Raw genomic sequence first — 18,372 nt, 5'->3', positions numbered from 1 at the left:
ATACAACTAGACTACGGTATTCTAATTAATTCCCCTTCCTACGCCATGGCTACCCTAAATCCTAGCAAAGCGATTAGCTATTCATGATCGAAATGAGGAACGATAGTAGTAAAGCAAATAACAATAAGTAACATAATAAACGAAAACGAATTGAAATTATGCTATGATAATACCGAATTCAACCAAAGGAAAATTGAGAAATGGCGATTAAAAGTACTTCCGATCCAAAAGCTAAAGCAACAGTCTCCGTTCTATGTCTGGGATGTGATAATTAGGTCTCTAGTATTCCTTGCCTCTTTATAAGAAAAATAGCAAGGAAAAACAAGCGTTGTAAAATAACAACACAGTCGAAATAAAGCCCATCAGCGCGTGGCCTCTCGATCGAACTCCACAGTTGCTCGATCGAGAGCTTCCCTTAAGTATCTCCCTCGATCGAGAACAGGACATCTCGATCGAGGCCTTCACAATTCGATCGAGCACAGGACAGCTCGATCGAAGGCTTGTGTTCTTCTGTGTTCTCGATCGACAGCCAAATGTGGTCGATCGAGATCTTCAGTCACTTCTCAGCCTCCGTAGTAGTTCTGACTTGCTTAAATTGGTTAACTTTCGTCTTCACGCTTCCCCATGCATGATTCCTTCGTCCTGTTTCCCGTCCATCTTCCAGAGATGCTATCTTGAGGCCACTAAAGGTTGGTTTCCGCTACCAATCTGCAAAATAGCAATAAAAGCACAAAGTAGCCTATTCGGAGTATAAAGTGACATAATATCACTCAAATACATAGAAATGCGTGCCAAAAGAGACCGTAAAAGTCTATATAATATGCACGCATCAATATTCTTATGCATACAAACGTGGTTTCGAGCTTTTTTTAAGAACTAATGAATTTAAAGAAGAGTATAAAGCGAATGGCATAAGTCGATTATCGACGGGTGAAAAGGAATCACGTTTTTTATGTACAAGCGAATGAGAATGATGTGTAATTAAGAAAGGTGGAGAAAGCAAACATGAAGGTTCAAATGTTACTGGGTGCAAATTTGTAGTAGATGCTAGATTTCCGAAAGGAAAAACGATGATGGAAATCACGTGTTGTGAGTTAGAGCATAATTATGAGATTCTTCCTGAATATAGGTGTTTCATGCTAAATTATAGGGTTATAAGTGACTATTTCTAATAGAAATGAATTCCGTAATTATTAACTTGTGACGGTTTTACAATATATACTCGGTGATACAAGTGTGAACATATCAACAAATATGGACAATCTAAAGATACACAAATATACAATTTTTATTTACTAATACACCCCTGCAGCCGCAGCGGGAGGAGGTCGGACGCTGAGGCTGGATCGGAATTGAGAAAATAGTTGACGCGGAAGTCCCTTAGTAAAAATATCAGCATATTGAAGCGACGAAGGGACGTGGAGAACACGAACCAATCCAACCCGCACTTGCTCACGAACAAAATGGATATCAAGCTCAATGTGTTTCGTGCGCTATGCTGTACGGGGTTACCAGATAAGTACACAGCGGAAATATTGTCACAGTAAATCAACGTGGCATGACGAATAGGCATATGTAGTTCGAACAGGAGATTTCGAAGCCAAGTCGTTTCGGCCACTACATTTGCAACACCCTTATACTCAGCCTCGGCACTAGAACGAGAGACAGTGACCTGGCGTTTCGAAGACCAAGAGACCAAATTATCACCCAAGAAAACACAATAACCGGAGGTGGACCGGTGAGAGTCAGAACATCCGCCCCAGTCGGCATCGGAATAAGCATTGAGGGGGTGTGACTTAGAGGCGGAAAGGGTGAAACCGAAATCCATGGTGCCTTTAATATAGCGTAGAACACGCTTCATAAATTCCAAATGAGGCTCACGGGGGTCATGCATAAAAAGACAAATTTGTTGAACTGCATAAGTAATGTCAGGACGAGTAATGGTAAGATATTGAAGTGCACCTGCCAGACTTCGATACAAGGCGGGTTCAGCAACAGGAGGTCCACTCGTGGCACTCAATTTGGCCGATGTGTCTACGGGTGTGACAGAGGGGTTGTAGCCGGTAATATTAGCTCGTGCAAGTATGGATTTGGCATACTGTCCTCGGGATAAAAATAAACCGGATTTGGAGCGAGTGACAGTAATACCTAGGAAATGGTGGAGTGCACCAAGATCCATCATAGCAAATTCACGAGACAAGCACTGGAAAATAAGATGCAAGAAATGTGAGGAAGAAGCAGTGATAACAATATCATCGACATAAAGTAAGAGATAAGCAGTGTCAGAACTTTGTCGATAAATAAATAGCGAAGCATCAGACACACTACTTGGAAAGTAACAACATTTATTTATTATAATAATAAATAAATATATTAAATAGAAATAAAATAATAAAAATAATAATAAAAACAATAGTAATATAATAAATATATATTAATATAATAATAATTATATTAAATAGATTAATATACTAATAATGATAACAGTAAGAATATAAAATAAAAATAGTATTATTAATGTTGAAATAAACTGAACTGAACTTAATTGAACTGAACTGAACTGAACTGAACTGAACTGAATGGAGCTGGACTGAATTGAACTGAACTTAATAGAGCTGAACTGAACTAAACTGAACTGAACTGAACTGAACCGAATTAAACTTATTACAACTGAAATTAAGTCTAAAAAAACAGGGTCTAAAAATAGTAAAAGCAGAGTGATTAAAAGAGCTAACTTGGAAACACAATTAATCTTGCAGTTGTATTTCCCATTTCTCTTAATCTTAAACCTCAAAAATTAGCCACGCAATTTCAGGCCTCCTCGTCGCCCAGTCACTGTACTCCATTGTCTCCATATACAGTAGTTATACACTTTGTATGATCCGCAAGTTGAGTGCTACGAGTATACAGTAGTTATACGCTTTGTATGATCCGCAAGTTAGTGTTACGAGTATCTGTTGGAAGTAATGCAAAGGCTAGCAATGTCGTCTAGATACATTACATTGTAGAGAAGCCTTCTATTATCTCGTAAGAGAATCTCTCCACTCTCTCCATTAAATGCATGTTTATAACCCTATTAACTCCATGTTTATGGTAGTGGTTATGCCTCTTTATAGTGCTAATTAATCACTATAAATATGAAAAGTATGTAGTCATTTGAGACACACATCTTCCATATATCTCTACTATTTCTCTATGATAATTTTGAGCATACTATATGAGTTCCAACTCCTAATGGTTGAGTACACAACTTTTAGGAGTGTTGTGTGACCTTGGGGGACGACGCCTATATCGATTTGTACCGTAGTCGGGGCGATTTTGTTTCTCATTCAGTGGCCTCCATACCACGACACAACAACAAATATTCTCTAATTATATCTTCGCCCCTATAGTGATACAATATTTCCAACAATTGAGAAACGAAATTTTGTCACTATTATTGTTGTTGTATTCTCTTCATTGAGAATCTTTTGATTGGAGAAAATATTTATTTTCGTCTAGAAGATTCAGCCCGTATGGAGTTAGACAGCACGTCGGTATTTTGGCCATAACTCGGTCTCTAGACCTTTGTTTGAGGCGTGTAATATGGCGTTGGAAAGATAAGAATAAGAGCTACAACTTTGTAGTTTAAGCCGTGAGCAGATTCTGTCATTTAGCTTTCCTAAAATAGCCAACAATGTCATGGTAGTGTGCTGGAAAGTTTATGAAGATTCATAAAAGAATGGTATTATCTATAATTTTATTGCTCAATTCATTCTTGTGATTAAGGTATGTTCCCGTGAATTACCTTTACAAATATTTATGATGATAAATATGAATGTTTGGTCAAATTATATGTGTCTTAATCGTTCATATGTTTAAGCTACTAATTTACTTGGTAATGTCTATAATCTTGGTAAAATTACTTGATAATTGATTTCGAGATTAAGTGAATGAAATTGTTCCAAGATTTTGAATGACAAGTAGCTAGAATGATTGAGTGACCAAAATATTGTTATGTGTATAATATGTTTATCAAGCAAAATATTTCACACATTTGGATTGATTTTTTAGTTTTGATTATGAGATGAACTAAAATTGATATTTGAGTTATGAACCAAATGTGAGGGCTAAATATTTTGTTTTAAATTGATATAGTATCTTGGATATGTGTGACAAAAATTGGAAATGATTATTTGTCAAAGATTCATAAAAGTAGATTATGGAGAACATAATTTGTCAATGATTATATGATATCTAAAAGTTGAGGGTATTGCATGTGCCCGGGGGGATTCAACCCCTCGTCACCAAAAAAAAAAAAAAAATGTTGAGATGATGAATGAATAAATAATGTGTATTTTTTTTGTTTGAACGATTATGTTTGTCACTAATTTGTGGCGTGACAACATGTGGGGGAAGACGTTCAACTTATTTGATAAATTTATTTATCATGTTTAGAGTTGATATCTTATAAGTTGTGAAGAGCATGTATATCTTTGATTGTGGGGATGTAGAGAAAATGATAATCGCATGTTTTATACATGACTAATTGAACCAAAATTAGAAGTATTAATTTGTTGGATAATGGCTATGAAATATAAATAATGGTTGCGTAAGGTTCAATTATTTATGTTACATTTTGCTTACACCACACTATATGAGATTAATTATGATGATTGATTTTATGTTGGTAAGAAGTCAAATTCTTTTTGTAAAATATTGTGGATTTACAAAGAGTAAATATAAGTGAAATAATCATCGAGATTCGTTGTTTTTTAATATAAGAATGATGATGTATATAGAGCTTTTAGTAAATAATATGATTTTGGGTGCAAAATCACAAACACTACGTGTATGCTTTATTCTATGTCAATTTATTAGAAAGAGAAAATAATAAAGAAGATTATTTGTTCTTTTAAACGACATGAGAGTACGAGCTCTATATTTAATTAGAACAATGATGCATATGAGTTATAAGAGAACATGTTTTGACTATTGTGAGAAGTCTAATATATAGAATTATAGTTGCTTCAATGTAGCTTATGCAGCTAATTACATTTTGTTTGTGTATTCATTACCAAAGATATCATTCACATTTGGTGAAGTGCCTAAGGTGCAATATTAAGAATTGTACTATGTTGGATATCTAGAAAGATATTGGATCAACCAAAAGGTAATGACGATCGACAAGGTGAGATCTATGGTGAGTATTATACATTTCCACCTTTAATGGTGATCTTATTTTAAGTCTATTGAGAAGACTATTATAACCTTGTCTATTGTGTAAGCATATTATATTACTCTTAATCTTGCAGGGTAAGATGCAGGGTGATTGTGAAGCTATTATTAGCTACTACTTAATTTTTGGGGCATGTAGTTTTGCCTAATGTTTATCTTTAGCATAATGCTAACATCAACTTAATAATGCTGAAATATCAACTTAATAATGCTAAAATAATGTGTATAATGACATGCAGATTTACACATTTTATGCAGATTTGAGATTTGAGAAAGTTGATTGAGAATAATACGCTCACAAATTATTATCTTTGTGAAAATTGAGTGAAGCATATTTAAGCTAATGGACTAAGAAAGAAAGAAGTCCTAGAATTGTCGAGGGAAATGGGGCAAAAGCCTATTAGTTGAGGAATTTGTGGTGGATACCGGAACTTGTTATGCAAGGGTGGTCTAACGAAGCCATAGAAAACTCATACTTGTGTACACATCCCATTCCTATGACATGTACACTATTTTGGAAGGTTGAGCATATAGCTCTTAATGGTCTTATAGCCCAAAATTGAGTGGTCCTTGTGAGACGGACTTGATGAGATCACCGTAATGAAGGAGGTTGAGATATTTCTCTTAATGAATCTATATCCCTTTATTTAGGTGGTCCTATTGAGAAGGACTTGATGGATTCACCGCTATGTTGAAAGGTTGAGCTTTAGAGTTTTTAATGAATCTATATCCCTTTATTTGGGTGGTCTTATTGAGAAGGACTTTATGAATTCACCACTATGTTGAGAGGTTGAGCCTTAGAGCTCTTAATGATTCTATAGCTCATGCGTGAGTGGTTTATATGGAGATAGACTTGTTGGAATCACCTACGTGAGTGTGAAGGATTGGCCTCCTTCTATGAGAGATTAGGCTCTCTCTCTAGAGCACTTGTGAGAACTCGTTTGGAACTTAAGGTGAGATATGTGTTTGGAATTTACCCCGGAGTCTAGGAGTTCAAGATTCGTTCACTCTCTAGGTGATGAAAGAATTGTTCCATTTCACTATGTGTTAATTCAAATCGAAAGATATTAATGCTTAAGTATCAATCCTTATTAATATGCTCATAATTTTGTTTATCATTTGCATTAGTGGGGGATTGTTGGAAATAATGCAAAGGCTAGCAATGTCGTCTAGATACATTACATTGTAGAGAAGCCTTCTATTACCTCGTAAGAGAATCTCTCCACTCTCTCCATTAAATGCATGTTTATAACCCCATTAACTCCATATTTATGGTAGTGGTTATGCCTCTTTATAGTGCTAATTAATCACTATAAATATGAGAAGTATGTAGTCATTTGAGACACACATCTTCCATATATTTCTACTATTTCTCTATGATAATTTTGAGCCTACCATATGAGTTCCAACTCCTAATGGTTGAGTACACAACTTTTAGGAGTGTTGTGTGACCTTGGGGGACGACGCCTATATCGATTTGTACCGTAGTCGGGGCGATTTTGTTTCTCATTCAATGGCCTCCATACCACGATACAACAACAAATATTCTCTAATTATATCTTCGCCCCTATAGTGATACAATATTTCCAACCGTATCTGCAATGCGAATCGTATGCGGTAGGAATGTTGTTACTTTCCAACCCACTTGCAAGATCCTATTGACTATGACTTTTTATTCGGAATAAAAACACTGATAAGCTACTCCCCATTTCGATTCTTATTCACGCATTATTGTTGTTTATATTCCTAGATAATGTTTTTCTTTTTTGTTCTTTCGTTTCCAATTTAAGTCCGTTTCTTGTAACCAAAAAAAAAAACAATAATGTTGTTTCTATTTCTGATTAAACACGAGGCACTGGGATAACAATGATAATATTCTTGATCGAAGTCTGTATCTATTGATGTGAATTTGAGAGTTGATTAAAAATGAAAAACCTGGAAATAATGATGAACCTCCTGAACTGCAGAACTGGTACACATATTATCAGGCATAATTCTCATACGAAACACCGTTATAAAATTATTATGAGACACTCATATAATGTGTAGTACTTGTTCCTTAGACATACAAAACTCAAACCAAAAGCTCATTTCTCTGCAAAACATTTCTTACTAACAAAAAAAAGAAAGGTAAAACTCTGATTTCAAGCCTGTTAAGACCTGTTTAGTTCAAACCTCCATACTTGTTTGTATAGGCCTATAAATTACTTCATGACAGCATGGCTGTTGCTGTAGAGAAATTGAGAGATTCTTCAATCCATGCAAGCTCATTGTTTCCCAGGTCGAAATCAAAATCAGGAAGATCAGTGTGTCCAAGGTCGTCAAAGCCGCTACCAATAAAATCGTCTATAAGAGGAAACCCGTCAAATAGCTCGCTAAAATCATTAACCAAGAGCGATGAACAAAGGTCCATTTCAAAGTCAAGACCTTGGCCAATGTCATTCTGGAATTCCTCCTTAATAGTGCTCATAACAGGAATCACGTCACTTTCCTTTGCATTAGAAAGCTTCACCTTAGAATCATCAACTTCAGAAATGTCGACCTTATTGGTTTGCGAATTGGAAGTAGTATCAATCTCAGGCAGCATAGCGAGAGAGTTGTTCGACAATGCACTATCAGACTCCTCGGACACAACAAAACAAGAAGCATTCAGGTTTCTCTCCGCAACAAGTGCCTCATATTCCATCTTCTTAAGCTCATAAGCCTCAGAAGCTTCTATAGCAGTACTAAAAGTCCCCAACCAAATGCGAACACCGCGAATAGGATGTCGAATCTCAGCCGCCCATTTCCCCCATTTTCTCTGCCTAACACCCCTGTACTTCACTGAAGTGGGAGTATTTCCTGAAACCTTCCTCTTTTTCTCAGGGTTTTTGATCCCATTGTTGCTGTCTTGGACAGAACTCTTAGTCTCAGCAACTACATTATGGTTGTTTGTGCTACCCGTCGTCCTTAAAGGCAGATTAATCTCATGGATAACTCTGTTTTTAAGCTTCGCTCTCCTAATCCCTCTCACTTCATCATCAGACGAAGAATCCGTTAAATCAGGGTCATGACAAATCACTCGGACCTTTCTCACAGTTTTGGCGGCAGCAAATTTCGGCTTTCGACGAAAAAAGTGTCGATCTTGAAACATTTTTGAAACTGGTTGGGATTTCAAGTGATTTGTCAACAGAAAAATAAATTAAACCCGCAAAACCTCAACAAAACTCAGAATTTCGGTTTTGGTGATCAAGAAAGTAAATTAACCCCAACAAAACCTCACCAATGCACAAATGATGGAAAACTAAAAAAAAATCAGGCAAAATTTTGACAATTATGATGTAACCGTCCCTCAGAGAAAAGGAAAAGATCTATGAATCGTTTTATGTGAAAACCCCCAAAACACTCTACTCCAGAACAAGTCCTGCATCAAAAAAAACACAAAAACCCTAAATCATAAACCCTAAAATTCTGCAACAAAAAATTTCAAAACATCATAAATTAAAAACATGGGTATTGAAATTAAGCGACAAATAAGAGAACCCATCGTACCGTTTCGGCCTCAAACACATCGAATTGGGTGAAAAACGTAAACTTTTCCTCTGCTGAAATGAACAGCAGAGATGATGAACACAGTGAGAGATGAAGATGACCAACAATGTTGTATTAAAATAATAAAATTTCCAGAGCTTCAATGAATGAGCTCCAATTATCCCTGATTCAATTTGAGACTTTGCCGACATAAATCTCCTTCAATTCCCTTAATTTAAACCTTTTACAAAACCTTAACTCTCTCAAAAACCCTGCAAAATAACAACGAATTTGGTAATTATCTGATTTAACACAATGTATATGCAAAAAATTACAGAAAAAAATTGCAAATGTCAAAAACGACTATCAACGAATTCAACTTTTGTAACAGTTTAATATCAGAAAAGTAACAGTGAAATATTTTAGAGGAAAAGAACATACAAATTAATAACTTAATAATAAAATTCTTTTAAAAACTTGAAAGAGTGGGGTGCGTGTTAAAGAGGGTAAAACCGTAAAGGTTAATTAATGGAGTAGAGAATTTATGAGTTTTACCTCTCGTTTGGTTTGCTCTATTTCACGTTTCTTTCTCTCCCTATATCCCTCTCCAGTTTACACTTTCCGGTCAAAATGCATTAAAATAGGCTGGTTGCTTTGATTAAATACTCCCAACTACCTCCCACTTTTTACTGCTTTTTTTTATTCTTCATATATTTGGTGAGATCTATTTTTTTACCTTTTCTTATTATTAGTAACATGTGGAAATAAAATTTACCTTGATGCTCAATTCTTGGAAGAAATACCGAATAATTATATGATAGAGGAGTTTAGTGTTAAAACTTGGGTGAAATTTCCTGGAAATCCAGGTTCAAACCTCTCAAGAGCAAAATCTTGTGGAGCATGGCGTGAGTCCATGCCTAATAGACTTCGAGTCTGTCACCCTCGGGTGGTTTACCTGGTATACATGGTTTGCAGGCTATCACGTACACCCGCGGGTTTACCCAGTGCGCACCGAAGGTAGCGGCTACGGGTTCCCTCGTTACCATAAAAAAAAAAAAAAATTATATGATAAAAGTTTCCTATAAAAGTGAAATATATCTTCCTCAAAAAAAAAAGTGAAATATATCACTCTTTTTTGTTAACATATTATTATGCGATTTCAAATCTTGGGTTTTATTTGGCAGGTTATAATTAGAATTTTACACAAAATAAATTAATAGTAGTATTTTATTATACGATTAATATACTTTGCTTCAATACAGAGTATAATTTATTAATAATTTACATTATTTTTTTCATAATTTTAGCTGTTCATGGGTCGTCCCGTCCATTGAACCCAACACATCCCGCCCGTTGAAAAAGCAGGTACGGACAAGACATTTTAAGAAAATACAAAGGCCCGGCCCAGTAATCCGGTCTGAACCCGCTAACCCGCTTGTCTGTGGGCCAAAAATTAAACATGAGCTCGGGCCATGTCCAACCCAAGCCCGCATTTGAACACTTCTAGGTTATACATGTTAAGTAGATCGTAGACCTTCCAAATAGATCAGGTCGTGTCAAGTTCATATTTGTATCACATGTAAACGGGTTATAAACCCTTCAACCCAAACACGATTCAATTAAATCTCGTATTGTGTTCGTGTCGACCCACTTAAATAACTAGGTCATCAAGTCTCAACCCAAACCCGTTAATTTCGTGTTGTGTTTTCGTGTCATGTCAGTTTTCAAATATACATATATATTTATGTGATCGAGGATCAAGACAAAGTAAGATTAACTTAAAAAACAGATCATTTGTGTTGGGTTCGTGTATAGAGAGCTCAACCCACACCAGACCCAGTTAAATCTTAATCAAATCCAGTTAATTTCGTGTCGGATTCGTGTTATATTTTCGGATTGTGTCATTGTTTGCTGGCTCTAAGTTCAACCTCGAGGGCTACATGTTCAGTTTTATAAAGGTATAAGTCACGTACCCACGTTAAGGTCAAAATATAATCCGATTAACGCCTTTTAACTCATGTTTTACTACAACATGTTCAAGTTTATAGAGATATCTGTCACGCACTCACGCTAGGTAGCACGAACACTTCTCCTAATCAGCCGTCCCGTGTCCGACACCGTGTCGGACACCGACACTCCTCGGACACACGTAGAAACGTGTCGGACACCTACAAAGCCGTGTCTAACTTTCTACATTTATTTGAGCACGTGTCTGACGAGTGTCCATGGTATTTCGGCCGTGTCCGACGCGTGTCCATGACATTTGGACATCATTTGGGCTGAATGATGTTCTTTAAGCGTGAAGTGAGCTGTCGAAAGAGATTGATTAAAAGATTCGTTTGGATGGTAAATGAAAACGAGTTATAATCAAGGGCAAGTTTTAGCTTCACTTATTTAAATTTAATATCAAATACTTTTATAAAAATAAAATCAAACGTTTATAATTATAAAATATATATTTTATTAAATTTAAATAACGTGTCCCATGTCCTAAATATCAAGGGATGCCGTGTCACGTGTCCGTGTCCCGTGTCCATGTCCGTTTTGGTGCTACCTAGCACTCACTTTAAGGTCAAAATACTATCCTATTAAGGCCTTATTATTGTTGTTGTTGTTATTATAAGACTAGGTTTTATTCTTCTCTTTTCAAGAAATTTATACCAATTTAGCTACATCATATATATATATATATATATATATATATATATATATATATATATATATATATATATATATAGGGTCGGGGTCCTGTGCAAACTAGAGTTCAATACAAACTTACGAACTAACCTAAAAAAGTCATACTAATCAAATATGCAAAGTCAAACTTATTCCTCCACACATTATACCGTCACCTTCAATCACCTATGTCAGTCTTATCTCATTCTCACCCGCACAACAAACTCTTGATGGCGACCACCGGAGCTCCGGCTACACATCGTCACCACCATCTCAGCGCTCCGTTTATGACTGAAATTCCACGACATGCCAGTACGGGAAACTTTCGTCGTCCCATTCATCGTCGATGATCCTTAGCCCCACCATCGGCGTATTAATGTAGATCTGGCATTTAGATCTCGACTTTGATGTCGACGGAGATGATCTGGTGCCATAAATAGTGGAGTTTCTAACTAATGGTGGGATTTGGATTTGTCGGAGTTGGGTAATATGGGTGGGTGGCTCGTAGGGAGGTGCCTACCAGAGGAGTGTTGGGGTGCGAGATGGAGATGATGGATTTGTGTTTAAGATTGGGACGAGGACTGGTTCAATTATCGACCCAAGCGGGTCCGTCTTGAATGCCTTCTCTTTGATTGATTGGAGCTTGAACTATGCTATGCTTGGGCTCGGATTTGGATTGATTTATACACCGCGATGGTACTCAGATAACTGGTAAGGATGGGCGAATTGAACAATGATAGCTCTGGTGTTACTTCATTGTCGGGTTTTCTGGCTGCCATGGTAGTCGAATGGTGAGCTCGCGACGAGATTGAGTAAAGGAGGAGACGAGTTAGGCGCCGTTGTAGTGTAGCTGAACTACTGAAATACTCCCTCCATCCCAGTCAATTGTTGTCTTTTGGTTTTGGCACAAAGACCAAGGAAAGAGGAGATGACCAATAACTAAATGACAAGTGGAACAAATTGAATGAGAATGATCAAATTACTTATCAAGTTCATTCTTAAAATATAAAGGACAACAAATGACTGAGACACCCAAAAATGGAAAAGGACAACAAATGACCGGGACGGAGGGAGTATAATAGTCCTGACTATTCACCTCGGAAACTGACTGGTCAATACTGCCTATATCTTGTATTTGTTCAACCACATCGGTTTACAGGACACCCGAAATCAAAATTTATTGAGTATCTAAACCCATTTTTGCAGAAATAAGTTGGAAAACCTAAAGATTAAGGCATGCAATAACTTTGATATTTTCACTAAAACAGCCTGAGCAAGATATTGTGGCTCCACCATTAACCATGTGTCCATGTGGCTACATTGTGAGCAGAGTTTCATTTTTGTAAGGCAAGTCACGGAGGTTCTGCGGTCTGGTTTGATACTCTAGAAACAGATTAGCGCCAATATTTTACCACTCAAACAGGTTTCTGTTTATCTCAATGCATAATCCTAGTTCAAGTAAAGGAATTTAAAAAAGTGTATCTAGGAAGTTAAAAATATGTATGTCGGAATTTAAAGGAGTGTATATAGCTAGTTAAAGGTATCTATTTAGTAATTTAAAAGAGTATGTATCAACTTTTAAGTATGTATCTAGTAACTTAAAAAAGTGTATCTAGCAAGTTAAAAGTATGTATATAGAAATTTAAACGAGTGTATCTAGCAAATTAAATGTATGTATATACTAATTTAAAAGAGTATCTAGCAACTTACAAGTATGTATCTAGTAAGTTAAAAAAGTGTATCTAGCAACTTAAAAGTACGTATATAGGAATTTAAAGGAGTGTATATAGCTAGTTAAAGGTATATATTTAGTAATTTAAAAGAGTACATACCAACTTACAAGTATGTATCTAGTAACCTAAAAAAATGTATCTAGCAACTTAAAAGTATGTATATAGAAATTTAAACGAGTGTATCTAATAAGCTAAAGAATTTTATCGACTTTAAAGGTAGGGTCGATGGATGGCCGGTGACAATGTAGGCGTGGGTGTTGAGTCGATGATGGTGTGGCAGTGCCACCGCAGTGGTGGGTAGAGTGGTTGGCAGTGAGACGATGTAAAATTGTAAATACGTACGTAATAGACTTTAGATACACGTTTTTACTTGCGTAGATCCACAAATTACTTGGTAGCTATTCAAGTAGAAGATACTCTGTATGATTTTTGAGATGGTGGTTTTGAATTATATAATATACCAAGTTGACGCACAAACATGCTAGCTTAGTATCATGCTAATGAATGATGTAAGTATCTAGATAACTAAAGGTATGTATCTAACAATTTAAAGAAGGGTATCTAGCAAGGTAAAGGTATGTATTTAGTAATTTAAAGGAATGTATCTAATAAGCTAAAGAGTTTTATCGAACAACTTATAGAGGTGTTTCTAGCTAGGTGACGGAGTGTATCTAGCAAGGTAAATGTACGCATCTAACAAGGTAAATGAGTTTATCTAGCTTACCAGATATGCGTATCTAGCAAGGTAACGGAGTGTATCTAGCTTACCATAGATGTGTATCTATCAAGTAAACGATTGTATCTGGCAAGGTAAAGGTACGTATCTAATAAGGTAAATGAGTGTATCTAGCTTATTAAAGATGTGTATCTAGCAAGGTAAAGGAGTGTATATAGCTTGCAAGGTAAAGGTTAACCAACGATTGTGCTTGGGATGCTTTAAGGCGTTACCTCTATGTTGTTCGTCTCCTATTTTAGAAGTAAGAGCATAATATACTCTCGATAAGAGGGCAAATTTTGGAAAATAAAATGAAAGTTATTAATTTTACTTTGATATATACTCTTCTCATAACAAAGAATAAAACAAAGACGCAGGTAAACGATAAAACTAACCCTAAAAAAGGAGGGTTATCTCTGAGCGAATGTGACATTATTGTTACAAAGACAAATTTTTTTGAAAGGTCATTTAGTACATATATTCTTTTACTCGAATTAATTATCATTATCGCGACATACCTCATCAGGTCATCGTGAACGAAATATAAATGAATATGCATAACCAATTAAGAGTACTACATTAACGGATACTACTTGGTGATGTTATTGGTGTTTTTGCGTAGGACTGAGCTGTAATAGGATATTGGGATTCACTATTAAAAGTCAGGTAATCTCAGCTTGTTACTGATATTCCTATTCAATTTTGTGGCAAAAAAATAAATTATTGTTTCATAACACTCACTCTCATTCTTGAGTTACATGTCTCTATTTAGCGTATTTAGGGTGCCATAAAGAGTGTATCTAGCTAGCTAAATATATGTATCTGATAATTTTAAGGGGTGTATCCATCAAGCTAAGTATATGTATCTAGTAATTTAAAGGAATGTATCTAGGTAACTAATGGTATGTATCTAGTAACTTAAGGGAATGTATCTAAGTAACTAAAGGTATGCCATTTGAAGATGGGGCTTTTGTAAGCTTAAGAAAGCGTCACGGATTATTAGCAAAAGGTTTGATGCATACGAAGATGCAAATGCTAGCTTTCACAACGTCAAAGCAACCCAGAAATAAATGAAACTCGAACCAGATTAAGAAATCGTCACTCCATAACATACAAGATATAAATCATTCGGACGAAGGAAAAATAAAAGGCATTGAATGACAACGGTTTTCCATGATACCCAATTTAAACATCAAGCATGATGAAAGTGGAGAAGAGTGAACTATAGATTACCGCCATGCTTCAATTCTCTAGGCCCTTACGTTCATGCTGCTAACAAGGCTGCTTCCCTTTCTTTTCTCAGCACACTACACTTAGCCACCTGAACTATAGGCCATTCTTTACCCTTTTGAGGTGCCTTTTTAGTGGTAGAAATTGAGTCAATTCTACTACACTTTGTGTTACAAGGCTTAGCCCCTTAGGATTTACCACTAATATATTTAAGGTTCTTGGATTCAGATGAAAGGCTCTCATCCTCTAGAATTAATTCGTCATCTTCGCAATATCTCACAAATGACTGATTTTTCTCCTGGGACAACGCTGCCAAAGGATCTGCCATTTGCACCTCAATGTTACAACAACATCATATCACTTGCTTTCCTATAAACAAACAAGTATGAGTATCTTTTTTAGGAAACACTGATCTTGCATGAACTGCCAGTATTGGTTAGAGGAACACGCCAAATATCTCACAATAGGTCGTATTTTTATCATTATCATGATCATATGTAAGATGGAACAATGCCTTACTCCGAGCTTAACTGCCTCCTGCCTCCTGAATCAATGCAGCTGCTTCGCCTGCACATTGGAGTTATTAAGGCAAAGGGAAATAAATTGTTACTCTAGAATTGAAGAGACATCTGCCAACAAACCAAACTTTATGAACTACAGCTCCTTGATATTTGAAAATGCTTACTTAATGTCAACTTTATAGCTTGAAAAATAAGAGATTGCCCTTCCTCACTCTTGCCACTCATTTAAAGTTCACAACAAGTAGGTTTAGTAAGAGAGCATTACAGTCAAATTTACCCCTGTAGATATAAAACTAGATATCACAGGAAAACAAGTTACCATGATGGAATGACACCTAACCAATCCAAGTGTTCATCTCCAAAGAAACACTAAGTAGTCTAAAGTATTACTACACGGCCTAATGACATGCCCAACAACAGCTATATAATCTCAAGGAGTTCAAATTATACAAGAAGCCACAATAATACAGTAAATAAATCATCTTCTCCCACAAATATGACAGTAATTCAGTAAAATGGAATATAAGTTGGTCATGAAAGTATGTTTACTCCAGCATTTACAAATGAACTCAAGTTTCCAACTTATCACATAATCAACAAAGAAGCAAAGAATAAGCAGTTGCGAATTGCAAAACATACAGTTCGGGATAAAGTGATAAACAACAAAACATGAGATTAAAACAATAAATACAAACCTTTTCCATCCGGAGTACAAATTAATGATAATTTCAGTTTAAATAACAATGATGACGCAACCACCCAAGTTACCCAAAACTATTGCGCGCATCAAGCAACAAAATGGAGTACTAAATGTGAATGCTTTAAAGAACAAAACCAAAGAAAAATGATTAAAACACGAAAAGCATAAATAAGCAGTACCAATCACGCATCTATTGCCCCTAAGTCAACTCCACAAAGTGCCATAGATGCTTTACAAAAACAAGTGTAATTGATTTGTGAACTGAATTTCTTCATTATAAAGTTATTATTATGGTGGGCTGGTAGAGTGGTAGCATACACAATTTGCAATCAATTTCCGCAATACAGTGATACTGTTTTCAAAAATTATCGCATATTATTCTGACACCTTGTGATTTACAATTTAATCGCATAAATAATGGTCCACTCCATTAACTCATTACTCGGAGCTGTCACATGTTCACATGTAACCAGCATAAGCTTGCTTCATAATATCTGTGACTCGACTTCTACAACCAATTCCCTCACATGAATAATGCAACAAGGCTATAATGTCACACACTGAAAAATAACATCCTACCAACATTGAGCGACAAGATCACAAAGAGCTACAATAGACCATATCAGCTTCATTTTATAGCACAACGATCAAGATCAAACTGTAAACCAACAATAATCGTGTATTGATGGTAGAATATGAGAGAATCTAACTAACTCTAGTTTAGTATAACTCACTCTATGGTTGTTATAACAACCTTATAACTAACCATGAGATGTTATATGTCAATATTCCCCCCTCAAGCTTGAGATGGAGTAGAAAGTAGTCCAAGCTTGTTTGATAAAAATTGATGGTCGTCAGCTCCTAATGCTTTGGTCATTATGTCAGCAATCTGAAGGCCTGTCCGGACGTGCTTGGTGAGTAGAAATCCTTCATCTTGTTTATCTCTCACGTAGTGACAGTCAATACTGAGATGCTTAATTCTCTCGTGAAAAACTGGATTCATGGAGATGTGTTGGGCTGCCTTATTATCACAGAACAGTGGGATAAGCTTTGGTACTGTAATGTGAAAATCTTGTAGTAAACTGTCAAGCCACACTAACTCAGAACTGGTGTATGACATACTGCGGTATTCTGACTCTGCACTACTTTTTGAAACGGTCTTTTGTTTCTTAGTCTTCCAAGAAATCAAAGACTTGCCTAGGTAGATACAGTAGCCACTCAAGGATTTGCAGCTAAAGGAGCACTGTCCCCAATCTGCATTCGTGAATGCTGTCAAGCTCAGGTCTGAATCTGCTGCATAAAATAAACCATAGTTGACTGTCTTCTTCAGATACTTTAAAACATGAACTGCAGCCTGAAAGTGTGGTTGTCTTGGTTGACTCACAAACTGGCTAAGGTGTTGCACTGAATATGAAATATCAGGCCTTGCCATATTCAAGTACAAGAGCCTACCAACCAAACGCCTATACTTCTCTGGATCCTGCAATACTTCTCCTGAATCAGTGCTAAGTTTAAGACCTCGTTGCATTGGGAAATTTGCAGTATCAACATTCTCCATTTTCATGTCACTTAGGATGTCCAAAATATATTTTCGCTGGTTAATGAGTAAACCAGTGGCATTCCTAGAAATCTCTAGTCCCAAAAAATACCTTGCAGGTCCTAAGTCTTTTATAGAAAAAGTTGTGTCCAGTCCCTTCTTAATTCTCTGAATCTCTTGCTCATTATTCCCAGTGAGCAAGACATCATCTACATATACCAGAGCCACTGTAAATTCTTGTGTTGCTGCATCTGATTTTGTAAACAAGGAGTAATCATGTCTTGACTGTGTGTATCCTTGACTAATCAAATATTTGGAAAACTCCTTATTCCATTGCCTTGATGCCTGCTTCAGGCCATAAAGAGATTTGGTAAGCTTGCAAACTTGTCCTTGCTGCACTTTATATCCCTCTGGAGGTCTCATATATACTTCTTCCTCTAATTGCCCATGTAAAAACGCATTGTTGATGTCCAACTGATACAATGGCCAAGCTTTTGCTGCAACTACTGCCAACAATGCCCTGACAGTTGTGA

At 36.2% G+C, this 18,372-nt stretch overlaps 1 protein-coding gene across 2 annotated transcripts; it reads right to left on the bottom strand.

The window, feature by feature from the left end:
• Positions 1-7,191: 7,191 nt before the first annotated feature.
• On the bottom strand, positions 7,192-9,359 carry LOC141627039 (ethylene-responsive transcription factor ERF118-like). 2 transcript variants are annotated; one of them, XM_074440548.1, is made up of 3 exons: positions 9,283-9,359; positions 8,749-8,999; positions 7,192-8,620 (listed from the first exon to the last, which is right to left on the bottom strand). In XM_074440548.1, exon 3 carries the CDS (start codon positions 8,348-8,350, stop codon positions 7,427-7,429), a length of 924 nt encoding a protein of 307 aa, XP_074296649.1. In that variant the 5' UTR covers positions 8,351-8,620; positions 8,749-8,999; positions 9,283-9,359; the 3' UTR covers positions 7,192-7,426. The 2 variants fall into 2 exon arrangements, with proteins under 2 accessions (XP_074296649.1, XP_074296650.1); XM_074440549.1 differs by lacking the exon at positions 9,283-9,359 and adding an exon at positions 9,169-9,266.
• Between the last annotated feature and the right edge of the window lie 9,013 nt (positions 9,360-18,372).

Source organism: Silene latifolia, chromosome Y (assembly GCF_048544455.1).
Source record: "Silene latifolia isolate original U9 population chromosome Y, ASM4854445v1, whole genome shotgun sequence".
Lineage (NCBI taxonomy): Eukaryota > Viridiplantae > Streptophyta > Magnoliopsida > Caryophyllales > Caryophyllaceae > Silene > Silene latifolia.
The sequence above is the reverse complement of the archived record's forward strand: the minus strand, read 5'-3'. Positions and strand labels throughout refer to the sequence as shown.